This window comes from Chiloscyllium plagiosum, chromosome 28 (assembly GCF_004010195.1).
Source record: "Chiloscyllium plagiosum isolate BGI_BamShark_2017 chromosome 28, ASM401019v2, whole genome shotgun sequence".
Taxonomy (NCBI): domain Eukaryota; kingdom Metazoa; phylum Chordata; class Chondrichthyes; order Orectolobiformes; family Hemiscylliidae; genus Chiloscyllium; species Chiloscyllium plagiosum.
In genome coordinates this window covers 5,314,838-5,332,832 of record NC_057737.1, presented here as the reverse complement: position 1 = coordinate 5,332,832, position 17,995 = coordinate 5,314,838, and the positions used below count along the sequence as shown (strand labels likewise).

The window sequence follows — 17,995 nt, the reverse complement described above, 5'->3', positions numbered from 1 at the left end:
TGAATATAGGCCTAAGTCACTTTGCCTTGCCTCAAAATCCCTTCATGCCTAGGCTTAACCTAGTGAACCTTCTATGTACTGCTTCCAGTGCCAATGAATCTCCCCTCAGATCAGGGGACCACAACTGGTGTGGTTTCAAGTTTCAGGAACCTTTTGTTAAGAACAAAAAAGTCTCTTCCCCTGAGAAATCTTGGCTGTGTCCTTATCATCATCTTGTCTCTTTTGAAGGAGTTCAATATTCCCACGTAGAATAAAATTACTTCAAAGTGTGCACTCCTTTCTACCTGAATTCATCATTTACAAATTCTTTCTGTACACAACTGACAAACAATTGCTTCAGTTTTTATTGGACATATTAAATATAGATATTTTTATCCCACTCCCTCAATAGGCATTCTTTTCAATTCTGCTTATTTTTGATTATTGAATTGTGGGTAAGCAGAGATCCACTGTTCCTGTATTTAGGTTTTCCGTTCAAATGGTTTACATTTAAAAGGGAAACAGTTGTTTACCTAATCTTAAAAATCTGTTTCATGCAATAGCTAAAAATCGTGGACCATATTTACTGGTAATATATAGTGTGAGAAGCAACTGAGAATTCTGAAGATCAATTGTGACTTATTTTGTTACAAATATTGCATACTACCTCAGCATCCCAAAAAAAAACTTTGTCCCTGTTCAAATGAACTAACTATAATTATCACTGGATTATTTCAACTGTTCTCTTCTGATGTTCAGCAGCCATTACTGGATAATGAGTAGGAATAGTGTTTATAACCCCATTCCCAGAGGTCTAGAAACCAGTTGCAGCATTCCCATTACCACCCCCACTGGGATCTATTTAATATACGTTTCAAATATAATGTTTGCAAGTCATACTTAAAGGTCTGTGCAATAATTAGCTAAGTTATCTTGGAATGATCTTTGCCCTTTCAACTTAGTGTAGCAATTTTGTCACTGTAAAACTATTTAACTTGGTTGTGTTATAAATTAACGGTTAAAACTGTTACTACTAATGCTTTTATAGTCGCAAAAACTTCTGTCATTTGAAAAATTAATGTCTGGGAGTAAAACTTAATTTTCTTTACTTAAACTTTTTGATAGTTGTAAGAATTTCGAAAATCTGTGCAAGTTTAACAGTTTGGTTGCTGAGATTTACCCTAACCCCTTCCAACAATCCTATATTTAACATTTTAAGTACTCCATTGCCTACCTATAATTAACTTGTAATGTGACAATGAGAAGAAAATAATATTGTGATGCAATCTCTGTATATTCCAGGTTCCCATTCTATCCTCAACATAATATGATGATCTATAGCTGCAAATAAAATATTTCCTTGTTAATGGCATTCAATTTCTCAGTACGATATGTCTTTAATGAAGTTGTTTGTTTTTCATCTAATCCATTATCTGAACTCTGTTCTTTTGGCAGTATGACAAGTGATTTTCTTTTTGTTACTGCTTGTTTGTAATTTAAGGATTTTACAAACTGTCGAAAGGACTTGGTGTAGACTTTCTGACTAGCCCAGTGGACCCGAGGGGCTGGGAACTCAAGATTTCTCTTAAGTTGAGTCCAGGCATACTGTGGCCTGTGAGGACTGCAATATCTCAAGAATTCTGCATGCTTTTCTCTGACTTCCAATATTTCTATATATATTTATATAAAAGTAGAAATGTATTCTCTTCTGGTTGTTAGAACAGGAGTTTAAAGTTTCAGTATTTGCAAGAAAATGTAAGCGGTTCCATGCAGTGTGTCAATGTTTATGTGAGATTTTTTGGCACAAAGAAATTAAAGAAATGTATACAATGTTACAGGCAGTATGTCACTGTGGCAACTGATAAACTTTATCTTTCCCATTTGTAGAGTGTCTTAATGTAATTTGTTTTGTGATCTTAATTACCTTTACAAAATAAATTATGGAGTGAATTGCTCAGGTTTGTCAGGTTATTTGGCAAAATATTGCTAAATGTGGTGAGATTCTTACACTAAAGTGGGTTTGTTGTCATATTTATTAAATATGACTTGTAGTTCGAGAGTTAATAAATTTCTCCAATTATACTTTGTCTAATATAACCTGATCCTCGGCAGTTGTATAAATTATCTCTCAACATGTGCCTAATGACAGTTCTTTGTAAATACAGAAAAATAATTGCTTTAAAAAGGCGTTGTCACTTTTTGATAACTTTCAAAGTGGATTTATCTGGAGTGTAAATACTAAGCTAAATTTGAGTACCCCTGCAAATAGAAGAGGGTAGGAAATAATTAAAATTATCTTGGCTGCTGGAGATTTGGGTTGCCCTCGTACAGCGCTTTTAGTGGCCACAGTAGGGAGGTGCGAGCGCTGGGGGTCGTGTTCTATCGCGCTCCTAGTGGCCGCAGCTGGGAGATGCGAACGCTTTGGGCCATGCTCTATGGCGCCCCGAGTGGCCGCAGGTTCGGAACTCGACCGCCGACCGCATCACGTGACGGTGCCTCCGCCATTAAGTCTGGGACTGAGGCTCCCATTAAAGGACAGGGACTGAAACAAACCCGAGTCGGCTGAAAGAGATCCGAGTAACTGGGGGGGGAGGGAGGGGAGGGAAGGGAAGGGAACGAAGCGAAGCGAGAAGACAGATGCTTTTATCTCGTTCCCCTCTGAGAGGAGAGAAAAGAGAAATCAAAAGGCAACTACATTCTGTACATTAAAAAAAACAGCTTTCATGTGGGACAAATATCTGTGGAAATTTTCCTGAGGAGGACTTTTTCCCCTGTGTATTTCTTTTTTCTTCTTTTCGAAGTGCGTGTTAAATCTTCGTCGACGATGCAGGGATCGTGATGATGAGTTCGTCCGGCTGCTGGGTGGCGAACGGGGCGAGTTTGGAGGATTGTTATTCCAATCTCTTCTCTCTGGTGAGTGATTGAAGCGGCCGTCGCGCAGCCATTTTCAAACCGCGGCCTTTTCACTCAGGCATTGGGGAGAGAGATAGTGAGGAGGGAGTCTTTAAAACAAAACCTAACACTCTCTCATTTTAACATCTTTGTAAACCTGTCTAGATCCACACTACTCCAATTACTCGCTTTAAAAGTGTTCTTGTTGAAGTTTTTTTAAAAAAAAGAAAAATCACTTTTAAAAAATCCTTTCCGTGTTTGATCAAATGTACAACTTGCCCACTTTTTAGAAATGTCTTGAGGTGAAAATCTGTTTTGTGTCAAGAAACCTACGTAGGCCAAGCGTGTAAACTCCTAACTTGCCATCAATAAAATACGACTTTGCCTTTTTCCTTCATGGCACGCAAGCATTTATATCGCAGATAGCCTTTTATGAACGTATACATTTTTGAAATTACTTTGGAACTCTGGCTATTTTTCAGCCAAAATCGAAACGATATATTAACAAACGAATGAAACTGACGGAGGAGGGATGTCTATTTTGAAACTATCGAACGACGTTAGATTTAAAGACTGTCATTTTGTCTGGGACGGTTTTAAAAAGTTTTCATAATGTAATGTTAATTAGGGGTTTCATATGGACTGCATTTTATCTTTGCTTTCCCCAACCCCCACTTTCGGAGGCGTACCAAGAGGGAAGTGTTTTTAAACTTCAGAGGAAGAGCAAAAAAACTTTCAAAATGAGTACTTTAGGCCTCGAGAGTTTTAAGGTAATGTCGCAGATTTTGTTTTCTTGGGTGTGTAACTTTTTTGTTGCGTGGAATGGAAAATCTTTCTTGATTCACAAAGTGAAGGGAAGTTGTCAAAGGTCACTTTGCTTGGATTGAATTTCCAAATGTATTGGGTGGAGGATGTATATTTCAGGCACTTTTTTTCTCTTCAGAGCAGCAAAAGTGCACTATATAAGAAATACCCCCCCCCCGTCTAAAGCATTGCCTAAGAGCAGTTTGTATCAAGAGAAAAAAAATTGTTCAGTACATTCCTCCAAGCTGACACAACTTTTTCTTATCGTGTTTGATTTTATTAACATTGGATATTTGGAAAAGGGTGGTGAAATGGAAAGGTTCAGAGCCAGTGTTTTCTTTCTATTCATATGGGAGTCTTTAAATGATTTTGGAACATCTTTTTAAAGTTTTAAAAAAATCCTCTCATTCTTAACATGGCTGCCCAGCTGTCTAGTCGAAGTGATTACAGTTCACTGTTGCTGTTCTGCAAGTTTTTTTTAAAAAGTGGAAAATATGGATGAGTTGTTTCAAATTAAAACATTGAATATGGAAAGCAAAATGGACTTGTTTCTTGAAATCAAATGCTGTGGTAGAAGTAACTATTAAGGTTCGAGCAATAAAAGGAGAATTGGGTTTTTAATATTAAAATGATCCCATGTTTATTTTTTTTGCCACCACACCACATTTCTTTCTCCCCCCCCCCCCCAACAAAACAAAACCTTGATCCTTCAAGGGGAACTCATTCCTGTGACGACTCTGCTACTGGAGATAATGTGAATAATCTGAATTGCGGATTCCTGACTACTGTGACTAATCGGTGTTTGGCAGGAAAGCTAATCAAATGGAATCAGACAAAGTTAATCTTCCACCTGTTCTGTTCTTCACAGCCACTCACCGTCAAAAATGATGGGACTATTGTCAGACCGGTGTTTCATCTGGCTGTTAGAAAAATGTTGCTAAACACAATGAAGTTTCAAATAAACTGTTAAAAAGTCACTTGGAAAGCATGATCTTCTGGTTGGGGTGTGGGTGCTTTAGTTATTTCCTGCATTGGTTTGCTGCAGGGTCCTGGTGAAATCAATGAATTATGCATTGAAGATCTGTTATAAGCCTGGAAAATATTGCTTCCATAAGTGTTGATTTAACTACTTATAATTTACATCTTGAGTAGGTGTCCAGAGCAGATAAGCTTAATAGTTATACAATTTGAGTGATACAATTTATTCTTAAGAAAAGAGATGTTAGTTATTTTGTCCCCTTGATTTGCTTTTCTTTCAAACTGCTGTTGACAAGACTTGCTGGAGCAAATGTGCTATTTTGACTTGCTGATTCAGTGATCAGCACTGCTGCCTCACATCCCTCAAGTCCTAAGATCAGGGACCTGGGTTCAATTCCAGGCTTGGGCAACTGTGTGGAGTTTGCACGTTCTTCCAGTGTCAGAATGGGTTCCTCCCACAGTCTAAAGATGTGCAGATTAGGTGGATTGGCCATGATAACTTGACGAAAGTGAGGACTGCTGATGCTGGAGATCAGTCAAGATTAGAGTGATGCTGGAAAAGCACAGCAGGTCAGGCAGCATCCGAGGAGCAGGAAAATTGATGTTTCGGGCAGGAGCCCTTAATCAGGAATGAGGCTGGAAGCCTCTGGGGCGGAGAGAGAGCTGGGAGGGGGTGGGGCAGGGAAGAAGGTAGTGGAGTGCAATAGGTGGATGGAGGAAGGGCTAAAGGTGATAGGGTGGAGCGGATAGGTGAGAAGGAAGATTGACGAGTGGGACAGGCCATGAGGATGGTGTTGAGCTGGAAGTTTGGAACTTGGGGTAAGGTCGGGGGAGGGGAAATGAGAAAACTGGTGAAGTCCACATTGATGCCCTGGGGTTGAAGGGTTCCGAGGTGGCGTCGGGTAGTGAGGGAGTGGCGGTGGAGGAGGCACAGGACCTGCATGTCCTTGGCAGAGTGGGAGGGGGAGTTGAAATGTTCGGCCAAGGGGGTGTGGAGTTGATTGGTGCGGGTGTTCCGGAGATGTTCCCTGAAGTGCTCTGCGCGAAGGCGTCCAGTATCCCCGGTGTAAAGGAGATCGCATAGGGAGCAACAGATGCAATAAATGACGTTTCTGGAAGTACAGGTGAAACTTTGGATGTGGAAGGCCTTGGATGAAGGTAAGGGTAGAGGTGTGGGCGCAGGTTTTGCAATTCCTGCCGTGGCAAGGGAAGATGCCAGGAGGACAGGGTGGATTGTTGGAGGGGTGTGGACCTGACCAGGTAGTCAGAGGAAATAGTCTTTGCGGAAGGCGGATAGGGGTGGGGAGGGAAATATACCCCTGGTGGTAGGGTCTGTTTGTAGATGGTGGAAATGTTGGAGGCTGATACGGTTTACGCAAAACTTGGTGGGATGGAAGGTGAGGACCAGTGGGTTTTGTCCTTGTTGTGGTTGGAGGGTGGAGGTGTGGGTCGTGGATGAGATGCATTGGAGGGCATCTTCAATCATGTCGGAGGGGCAATTATGGTCTTTAAGGAAGGATAACTTGCTCCATAGTTTCCAGGGATGTGCAGGCTATATGGATTCGCCTTGGGGGATGCAGGGTTGGGGGTGATGGGGGGGGAAAGAGAGGGAGTGGGGGGGTAAGGAAGGAGGAGGTGTGGGGACTTGATGGGCCAAATAGCCTGCCTTCACACTATAGGCATTCTGATTCTATGACTTGCTGGCACTTGACTTCGTGGATGTTGGCAACCATTCGGCCATAAAATGTAGAAGCTGAAGTAAGCTATTCCAACCATAGAGGATGCTCTGCTAGTCAATGAGATCCTGAATGATTCTGATGATCCTCAACTTCAGTTTCCTGCTTTTTCCCTATAACTCCTAATTACCTTACTGGTTAAAATTCTAAGTATCATGAATTTTTCAATAAAGTAGTCTCTCATTCTTCTAAGCTCCAATGAGTGCAGGCCCAACCAAATCAACCTCTTCTCAAAAGAAACATTCTTATTGCATGAACACAAATGGGACTAGATTAGGTTGGGATATCTGGTCGGCATGGATGAGTTGGACCGAAGGGTCTGTTTGTGTGCTGTACATTTCTGTGGGTCTGTGACTAAGGTTTAGATGCTTTCAGTGGGGAATCTTTCTGTCTATTAACTTGAATAAAGATTACATAAACAATGAAAATAATGACCCAAAAACTTTGTTTTATGTCAATTGAAGAATTTATATTGGACAGGTTTTAACTCCCTGTCCAAGTTGCTAACTAGTAGTAGTGGAATATTCTATGCTCTCCTAAGAAGGCAGAGTGGGCCTTGGTTTAACAGCACATCTGACAGATGACACATCTGGCACTGTAGCGCATGCCTTCTATCATCTTTGATATTTGTTCTGACTTGGAGAGGAGTGCTACTAGCTGAGCCATTGACACATGGCATGGTTTACATGCTGACAATCAAATGTGAACCATAAGTCTTGTCTTTTCTTCACATCTCTTTTTCCTAGTTTAGGACCCCAATTTTAAGTCATTTTTTCTGATCAGGCTGATATTAACATAGGCTAAGAATTGAATGTTTTTGAACTGCATTGCTAACTATGTATGATGTGATTTTCATAAGACTCCATTAGAGGAGTTGTGTCGTGACACAGATATTCATGCCAGCTTATTCTATTGCTCACTGAAGAGTGTTCTTTCAGTAACTGATCTCTAGTAGTAGCAGCAGCAGCTTGTGATTGAATTCTGCAAAGAACATCATACTACACTGTATTGCTGTGCTGTTCTCTATGGTATAGTAATGCTATAATCTTGGGAACGAGTGTACAACTTGCTGTAAATTCACATTATTGGTGAGGAGCTTGCCCGATCTAATCTTGTGGTTGGCTTGCTGTATGATGTCACGAATAAAATATCCTGGAATGCCTCCATTGAAAACAATAGCTTTTTTAACTTCCAGACGCTTGAGCTGATCTGGACTGTTGTCTATTCCTGGGGAACTTAGCTACTAACCAGACACTTAACCAGCTAGTGAATTGGGTTCCTGAGGTTTGCAGTACTATCTTGACTAAACAGTTTAAAGTTGTGGCTTTGTGCCTAATTTATTTCAGTAGAGACTGTGATGTCTAAGGATGCTATCATCAGGGTACCCTTGCAGTAAAAATATCAACCTGGAGGTCTTTGTTCTGATTTAGAAAGAAATTGGTTTTAACAAGATGCATGTCCTGCCTGTCCTCTTCACTTTTTAAAGAAAGGGTGCTGAGTACTGTATAGATGAAATTTGGAGGATAATTAATTGCTTGTCTGTTTTATTGCTGTAAGAGATTTAGTCTGATTCTTGATCATATAACCTGGTTCCATAGTGGGAGATCGTCTAACACTGTCCCTTGTTGATTGTGCTCAATTATGCTTCAGGATCATTGTTTAGGTATTCAAACTGTGACACCTTGTTTTTTTCAATCTTGAAGATAATTGCAGTGCTTCCTTAAGAAATTTCTTGGTCCATGTAATCTGGTTAGTGTTGACTCATTAGGAAACCTACAACCTACAATGTGGCACACCACTTACAAAGTGCGTCACAAAGATTGGTGCTGGGTCCACTTTTTTTGTCATTTAAATAAATGATGTAGATGTGAATATTGGATGTATGTTTAGTAAGTTTGAAGGTGACACCAAACTTGATGGCATAGTGGATAGTGAAACAGGTTTTCTCAGTATAACAGGACTTTGATCAGATGGACTGTTGGGCTGAGTGGCGGCAGATGGAGCTTAATTTAGATAAACGTGAGGTGATGTATTTTGCTAAAGCAAATCGGGGCACAACATATACACTTAATGGAAAGGTCGTGGGGAGTGTTGCTGAACAAAAAGACCTTGAAGTGCAAGTACATAGTTTCTTCACATAGAAAGTGGAGTCATAGGTAGATAGGATAGAGAAGAGGGTGCAAGGAATGCTTGCCTTTATTGGTCAGTGCATTGAGTATTGGTGTTGGGACGTGATGCTGTGGCTGTACAGGATGGTGATGTAGAAAGATTTTTGTTAAATCTTTTCTGAACCCTTTCAAGTTTACAAGGATGTTGCTGGGACTAGAGGGATTGAGTTATAGGGTGAGGCTTTGTTCCCTGGAGTGTTGGAGGCTCAGGGCCCACCTTTTATAGATGTTTATAAAGTCATGAAGGGCATGGTTAGGGTGAATAGTTAAGATCTTTTTCCTAGGCTAGGAGAGTCCAAAACTAAAGGATATAGGTTTAAAGTGAGAAGGGAAAGAAATAAAAGGGACCTAAGGGATGACAATTTCATGCAGAGGATGGTCAGTGTATGGAGCGAGCTGCTAAAGGAAGCCATTTGAATCAAAGAATCCCTACAGTGTGGAAACGGGCCATTTGGCCTATGGAGTCCACACCAACACTCTGAAGAGCATCCCACCTAGGCCCACCATGTTTCTATCCGGTGACCCTTCCTCAGGACTAGTTCTGAGGAAAGGTCACCAGACCTGATACATTAACTCTGATTTCTCTTCACAGATGCTTGCCAGACTTGCTGAGCTTTTCTCGCAGCTCCTGTTTTTGAAACTAATATTGATATCAGGAGAATTGTGGCTAAGTTCAGTTGATTCTTGTAGACTTCATCAAAGGTCTTGCTCGGTGTTGCTGTAATGTTATCATTATTTGCTTTTTCAGTTTGAGGTACTGACCAATGTTAATACATGTTGACTTGGCATAGGGCAGGAGTCGAACCTAGTTTGTGTATAAATCTATTGAAAGACCCGTTTTTTATGTTTACTTATGTTTACATTGTTTCTGAGCTGATCCTGGTGTTTTGGACTTGGTCATTATTATGGAGACCAGAGAATTAGCAGGGAGAAGGGAGGTGGGGAAAAAAGCTTTTTAATTATTGTTACTGAAATTGACAACCTTATCATGGGCTTAAAAGAACACACTTGCATGAATGCTATGCTGTTTGAAATTTGATCATTGATTTGTAGGCAAATATTGCAATAAGGTCTTGTGAATGACTGGCAGTGAGACAATCTTTTTAATATTAAAGAGTGAATGTTCATGAGAACATGTTTTTAGAGTGACGAGAAGGAATAATACAACATCTTGTGCATCTACCTGAACTGGCTGTCAGGACCACCCTTCAATGTCTTGGATGAGTAGTATTTTGTTCTTCATTGCGCAGGAATGTCTGTTTGTGTCCACATCCTGGATTAGATGCAAACTAGAATTCTGAAGTAGACAGGGAGTTGGAATTTGTTTTTTAGCCTGTGGAATTTACACTGGATTACATCCAACAGTGGCAGATGCATCCTGTCTCCTACTCTTATAGTGTAGGACAATTTCGTAGGTAGATTTATCCATTGACCATCATGAGAATTATTCAGGTTGTACTAATGTGGCTAAGTCCTGTCGTGATTCATAGTTCTGTGATATCTGTACAGAGATGAATAGTTCAAGATGATCTGGTATTTGGACCATAATTTGAATGCAGTCGGTTAAAGACACTAATGTTTTTTGTGTAACCCATGTTAGTTTTGAGAAATTTGTAGTACTTTTGTGGTTAACTGCTGCTTGCTCAATCAAAACATAAAATCTCAGTACAATATTGGTTGGTGCCTAATGATGGTTAAGAAATTAACCAGTTCAGTTTTTCTTCAAAAAGAAATGATGGGACAAGTTACTCTAGTTGTAGGTTGCATGTTGGAACATAGGATTAAAAACTTACAAATGGTTATGCAAATGGGAAAAAAATTGGCAGATGGTGTTTCAATGTGGATTAGTGAGGTTATCCATTTTATTGAGTCGAATAAAAGGCAACTTGTTATCTAAATGGAGAAAAACCTTTAATGCAGAGGGATCTGGGTGTCCTTGTACATGAATTGCAGAAACATACTATGTAGGTACAGCAGGTAATGAACTTGTGTGGAATGTTGACATTTATAGCTAAAAGAATACAATTTTAAAGGTAGGGACGTGATGCAAAGTGTTGGTAAGACTGCATCTAAGATATTGCTTACAGCTTTGGCCCGTTTGAGGATGAATGTAATTGCCTTGCAGGTAGTTCAGGGGAGGTGCACTTGATTAATTTCAGAAATGAAAGATTGGTCTTATGAGGTGAGATTGAGCAGTTTAAGCTTGTAGAGTTTAGATTTGAGAAGAATGGGAAGAGGTATGCAAGTGCTAAAGGGGATTGACAAAGTAGATTATGGATGTTTCTCCTGATGGGGCAATCTACAATGAAAGGCCTTAGCCTAACACTAAGGGGGTGGTAGGTTAAAACAGATGAGTTACTTGTCTTTATCCTTGGTTCAACTGGAAAGCTTGCAGTAATCTAAACATCTCTATATGGTTCTGGATGTAGATTAAATACCTACCGTGGGTAGCATGGTGACGCACTGCTGCCTCTCAGCGCCAGCGACCCGGGTTCAACTCCCGCCTCTGGCAGCTGTTTGTGTGGAGTTTGTGTGGGTTTCCTCCGGGTCCTCCGGTTTCCTCCCACAGTCCAAAGATGTGCAGATTAGGTGAATTGGCCATGCTAAATTGCCCGTAGTGTTAGGTGAAAGGGTAAATGTAGGGCAATGGGTCTGGGTGGGTTGCTCTTCGGAGGGTCGGTGTGGACTTGTTGGGCCGAAGGGCCTGTTACGTCACTGTAAGTAATCTAATCTTAAACCATTTTGCCTCCATGTAAATTGCATGTTTCAATGAAATGCAGAAAACCAACTTATTTGGAAGGGTAAAATCAAAGTTTGACCCTCTCATTTATATATTGTCCTCTTAAAAATACACCAAATATTGCACTGAGATGTGACAAGAAAAAGAAACGCTGAACTGAAGAGTTCTTTGGCCAATGTCTGTTGGCCTTATTTTAAAAAAAAAATGTGACATCCAAACTCCATCTGGGTTTTCATTTGGATACCCATTTTGAAAAAAAATCTCTTCCTCTATTTTACCATGTCATTCACTGGTTATAGATACAGACAACATAGAATATGGATGTTTTAATAGTGTGGCCAATAGTAAATGGCATAGTCATAGAGATTTACAGCACAGAAACAGACCTATGGTCTAACTCGTCCATGCTGACCAGATATTCCAACCTAATCTAGTCCCATTTACGAGCACTTGGCCCATATCCCTCCAAACCCTTCCAATTCATACAACCATCCAAGTGCCTTTTAAATGCTGTAATTGTATCAGCCTCCACCACTTCTTCTGGCAGCTCATTCCATGGATGCACCACCCTTTGTGTGAAAAGGTTGCCCCTTCGATCCCTTTCATATCTTTCCCCTCTCATCCTAAACCTCTGGACTCGCCCACCCCAGAGAAAAGACTGTCTATTTATCCTATCCATGCCTCTCATGATTTTATAAACCTCTGAGGTCACCCCTCAGCCTTTAACGCTCCAGGCAAATCTGCCCCTGCCTATTCAGCCTGTCCCTATATCTCAAATCTTCCAACCCTGGGAACATACTTGTAAATCTTTTCTGAACCCTTTCAAGTTTCACAACATCCTTCTGATAGGAAGAAGATTAGAATTGTATGCAATATTCCAACAGTGGCCTAACCAATGTCCTGTACAGCTGCAACATGACCTCCCAACTCTTATATTCATGCTCTGACCAATAAAGGAAACCATATCAAACATCTACTTTGACTGTACTTTCAAGGAGCAATGAACTTCCTCTCCAAGGTCTCTTTGTTCAAGGTATAACCAACCATTTCCCATATTCTATATCTTCTGTGTCCTTCTCCACTGTAAACACTGATGCAAAATACTCGTTTAATATTTCCCCCATGTCCTGTGTCTCCATACAAAGACCACCTTGCTGACCTTTGTGCAGCCCTATTTGCTCCCTCATTACCCTTTTGTCCTTAATGTATTTGTAAGAGCCCCTTGGATTCTCATTAACCCTGTTTGCCAAAGCTACTTCATGTCCCCTTTTTGCCCTCCTGATTTCCGTCTTAAGTATACTGCCTTTATACTCTTAGGATTCACTCAATCTCTCCTGTCTATACCTGACACATGCTTCTTTTTTCTTAACCCTCAATTTCTCTTGTCATCCAGCATTCCTACACCCACCAGCCTTTACTTTCACCCTAACAGGAATATACTGTCTCTGGACTCTATCTCATTTCTGAAGGCTTCCCGTTTTCCATACATCTGTATACCTGCAAACATTTGTACCAAATCAGCTTTCGAAAGTTGTTGCTTAATACCGTCAAAATTAGGCATCCTCCAATTTAGAACTTCAGTTGTTCGATCTGGTCTCCTTTTCCATCACTATTTTAAAACTAATAGAATTATGGTCGCTGGCCCCAAAGTGCTTCCCCACTGACACCTCAGTCACCTGCCCTGCCTTATTTCCCAAGAGAGGTCAGGTTTTGCACCTTCTCTCGTAGGTACATCCACATACTGACTCAAAGTTTTCTTGTACACTCTTAATAAATTCTTCTCTATCTAAACCCTTAATAATATGGGAGTCCCAGTCTGTTTGGAAAGTTAAAATCCCCTACTGTGACCACCCTATTATTACAGATGACTGAAATCGCCTTACAAATTTGTTTCTCAATTTCCCTTTGATTATTAGGGGGTCTATAATACAATCCCAATAAGGTGATCATCCCTTTCTTATTTCTCAGTTCCACCCAAATAACTTCCCTGGATGTATTTCCAGGAATATCCTCCCTAAGTACGGTTATAATGCTATTCTTTATCAAAAATGCCACTCCCTCTCTTTTGTTGCCTCCTTTTCTATCCTTCCTATAGCATTGTATCCTGGAACATTAAGCTGCCAGTCCTGCCCATCCCTGAGCCATGTTTCTGTAATTGCTATGATATCCCAGTCCCATGTTCCTAACCATGCCCTGAGTTCATCTGCCTTCCCTGTTAGGCCTCTTGCATTGAAATAAATGCAGTTGAATTTATTAATCCTACTTTGTTCTCTGCTTTGTTTCTGCCTGCCCTGACTGTTTGGCTCGCTTCCTTTCTCAACTGTACCAGTCTCAGATTGATCTCTTCAGTATTTCCCTGAGTCCTACCCCCCACATTACTAGTTTAAATCCTCCTTGGCAGCTCTAGCAAATCTCCCTGCCAGTATATTAGTCCACTTCCAATTCAGGTGCAATTCATCCTTTTTGTACAGGTCACTTCTACCCCAGAAGAGATTCCAATTATGCAAAAATGTGAATCCTTCTCCCATACGCTAGCTCTTCAACCACGCATTCATCTTCTCTATCCTCCTATTCCTGCCCTCACTAGCTCGTAGCACTGGGGGTAATCCACATATTACTACCCTCAAACACCTCTTTTAAAAATTCCTGCCTAATTTTCTATATTCTCCCTTCAGAATCTCATCTTTTTCCCTTCCTATGTCTTTGGTACTGTTGTCCAGTTTCACCTCCTTCAGTCGAAGCAAAATGCTCAGAGACATTGTAGTTTTATCTGCTTCATCTTTATTCTGGGCTCTGGAGGGAGAGAGAATAATCACCCATGGAATAGCAGCTTTTCAATGCATTGAATAGTCATTTTATAGGGAAGAGCTTCCAGATAAGGCAACATACATGTTTATTGTAATGGTCACCCAATTAATGAGAACCAATAGTAAAGATTAAGCTATCTGCTGCTTTTACATAATGAATAACTGGCTTCACGTAATGAATACTTTTCACCTTGTTAAACTGATCTCTCATACTGAATGCTATCTCATCTTGCTAAGTGGCTGTAAGTATTGAATGCTTTTCTACCTTGTTAACCCATTACCCTTGCCTCTGACACCCCATTGTTAAGTTCATATTTGATCTGAGTCATGCTCAGCTGAACCTCTTGTTTCACAAAACTCAGAACTTAACTCTTTTCCTGTCTGCCTATGCCCTACACACACACACACACACTCATTCCCTCATTTCATGATAACCAATGGTACTCCCAGCTTTCTTAAGACTAACATCCAGTATTTAAGCAAGTTATTGACATACAACATACAATAATTATGACAAAAGTTACTACTCCGTTACAATAATTAGAATTTGAAGAATTCTCCCATGTGGAAAATAATTCACCAGTAAAGTTCTGAAATCCACAGTTCTCCAAAATTCTCCTTCAGTAAAGTCCAACCTGAAAACAAAATCCAGTCTGTTCTTGTGTAAAAACAAAATCTGGCCCATTACATAGCCCACAAAACACTGAATTGAGAGCCTGATTCAAACAAGGCAAAATAGTTACCTGAAAGGATTTTCTGGACCAGTATTTTAACAAACCAAAATTTTTATCAAACACTCAGAGCATGGCACAATTTACATTGAAGCTTTCCTTTTTAAACCCAAGTATTAGTACAATGTTAATTTCAGCGTTTTCTCTTTTTTTTTGTTTTCAGCCTCTCACTGAAATTACACTTAGAGAGAGTCCATGCTGCGGAGCACATGGCACTGCAGTCCAAACCTCTCTTTTCTACCTAGAACAAAGACTCTCAGAGCCTTAAATTTCACCAATAGGAACTTTAACCCCTTTCTCACTTTTCTTCTCACTGGGGCTCAAACCCCACTTAAATGCAGAGTGCTCAAACCACAGCACAGTGTCGAGGACTTGAACCTCAAATCAACCCCCCAGTTGACGTGAACCCCAGTACTGTGCAGAGGACTCTAACCTCAATCAAACCCGCTCCAAGAGACAGTAACCTCAATCAAGCTCCCCCCCCCCCCCCCCAACAATCTCTGCCTGCCAGCGTGCTTGCAAAACTGTTTCTCTTGACTGAACTAATTACTATTTGAGGAATCTGTAGAATAGAGAGTGATCGAGCGAGGGTACTGTCTCCAGCACACAGGAATGTTGAGAGGGACCAAGGTTTTAAAATCTTACCTTGTGGGCCCTTCTGTCTCGGGACACCGATGTTCCGGGCAGCCGTTGACACCATCCAATTGTAACTATCTGTTTGGATCCTGCTGACTATGCCAATATTGTCATTCCGTTCCCATGAACTGAGAATATGTTTACACAAATGTATGCTTGTTGTGCATATGGGAAGATGATTTGTTTTCTCAAAACTTTCTTTGTGCAGATAAATTCCAAAACTATTGATGCAGGGAAAATTTTTCAAAATTATTTCCATTACAATTTAAATTGCTTTTGCATAGTTACATCATGGAAGCCTTTACATGTTAGGACCATGTGACACACAAGCCCTGTGAGTTAGTTTCTGGGAGGAAATCCAAGTTTCTGACAAACTTATACTTCCCTTCAAACTAAGTTGCTTTAATTACTTCTGTAGTTCTTTTTTGTTTTTAAAATTTGTGGTGTTTTAAAAATTATTTTTGCAATGGTGTTTTGTTTTTGTATTCCAGCCAAATGAATTGGATGTATGCAACAGTTCCCAAACTTGTCTGTTTTGGTTAAATGAAGGAGCTGAGAGCTGATTAAATGTATTTAATTTACTGGAGGTCCTGACACAAGATAAATTCTTTTAAGAACCTATGATGGTTTTTTGACTGGACTTCACTGACAGTGAAAGAGAAAATATACTGGAGTGGCAGCTGGTGGGGTAGGAGATGAGTTCCTTATCTGAATTTGCTTTAGTGTAAGATCTTACAAAAACAATTGTTTCATTAGCCTGACAACTCAACTGTTGGCCAGGTATGCCAGAAAATATGCCAAATTCAGCACTATCTGCACTGAATGGTGAAACCTAATTTGCCAAATAAATAAAGAAAATATTTTCCCACTGTTTTTAAAGTGTTTGAGAATGAGATTTTCTAGCTGGTTACAGCTGATCTTATTCCAGGGGACACTTTTAAGCAGTTGACTGTACCCCCCAACAAGTGCAAAGTCATCTTGTTTGTTTTTACTTGTGTAGTGGCACCGTTTTAATGTCGATGTCACCTGGAACACTACTAGCACTCTTGAAGGCAAAAGCTTCAAGCCTCCAGAGATGTAAAAATATTAACCTCTGCTATTACTTGCATCAATTGTGCAGTGTTCCTTCTGGTTTGTACTAGAGTGCTATCCTTAGATGAGAACGTAAACCAATACCTTATCTGTCCTTTTTCAAGGTGGTTTTAAGTGATTCCACAGCATTGTTTGAGATCGGAAATGTGAACAGTTTTTAATTATCCTTTGGCCAGCATCATGAAAACAAAATCTGATCTTTTACTGCATTCCAATTTGGAAACAATGTGTGTTACAATGTTTTCCCTGCTTTACCAGTGATTCCATTTCAGAAATACTTCATGTACTATGAATTGCTTTGCGTAGACGCTGTGATGCAGTAAACCCAGCTCTTTTTAAAATTATCTTGAACAGTTGGTTAGTCTATTCTATAGTTTCCTCAAACATGGAGCAGAGGTAGGATGTTTGGTCAGAGTCTAGATTAAAGTGGTGCTGGAAAAGCACAGCAGGTCAGGCAGTATCCGAGGAGCAGGAAGATGAATGTTTCGGGCAAAAGCCCTTCAGGAATGAAGCTTTTTCCAGAAACGTCGATTTTCCGCTTCTCGGATGCTGCCTGATCTGTGCTTTTCCAGCATAGACTCTGATCTCCAGCATCTGCAGTCTTCACTTTTGCCTGTTTGGTCAGACCTGAATGAACACTGCCATCATTGATGATCAACTTGAATGCTTTTTATCCTATGCTATCCCTATATCCCTCTGTCATTTAGTATTTACAAATGTCAGTTTCTATTTTAAAACAGTAAAAAAACAGATTCTACAGCTTTCTGGGGTAGAAAACTCAAAAGATTCTCAGTCCTGAGTTAAAAGATTCTTATCTTCCGAATTGGCTTCCTTTATTATTTATTTTTACATTTTGCCCCTTGGTTCTAGAATCCCTAACCAGGAAAACATATGCCCTGTCTATTGTTCTAAGTTTCAATGAGATCACCTCTCAGTCTTCATCTCTCCACAGTTCAGGCCTTCTTCCCCAATCTCTCCTTTTTAGTCAATCCCACCATACCAGGAACAAGTCTGATAAACCTTAATTGTGCTTGCTGTATGGCAATAATATCCTCCCTTAAGTAAGGCCACCAAACCTGCATGCATTATTCCCAAGTGTGGTCTTAACTTCTATACAATTGTAGCCAAACTTTGCTGCTCTTGTATTTGAATCGTCATCTTTGTGATAAAGGCCAACATACCATTAGCTTTCTTAATTCCTTGCTGTACTTAAATGTTGGCCCTCAGTGACCTTATTGGTTAGCATCTAAGTCATTCTGTGTATTTCCATTTCTAATCTCTAAGATTGTGAGTAATACTCTACACATTTGTATAATAAAGTGGATAGCCTCCCATTTTTCCACATTTGCATTCCGTCCTACTCATTTAAATCTGTTCAAATCTTCTTGAGGTTGCTTGACTCAACTTTACGTTCTCCAATTTCAAATAACCT

General features: G+C 40.1%; 1 protein-coding gene across 3 annotated transcripts in view; it reads left to right on the top strand.

Annotated features, from left to right (window-relative positions):
• Positions 1-2,511: 2,511 nt before the first annotated feature.
• The window catches only part of med13a (mediator complex subunit 13a), a 217,668-nt gene continuing 202,184 nt past the window's right edge, over positions 2,512-17,995 (top strand). For 2 of the 3 annotated variants that reach the window (XM_043718104.1, XM_043718103.1), the window contains exon 1: positions 2,516-2,892. In XM_043718104.1, coding sequence (XP_043574039.1) covers positions 2,818-2,892 — 75 coding nt within the window. In that variant the 5' untranslated portion in view covers positions 2,516-2,817. Of the gene's footprint in view, positions 2,893-17,995 lie in introns of all 3 variants that reach the window. The other variant, XM_043718105.1, reaches the window with a different exon arrangement.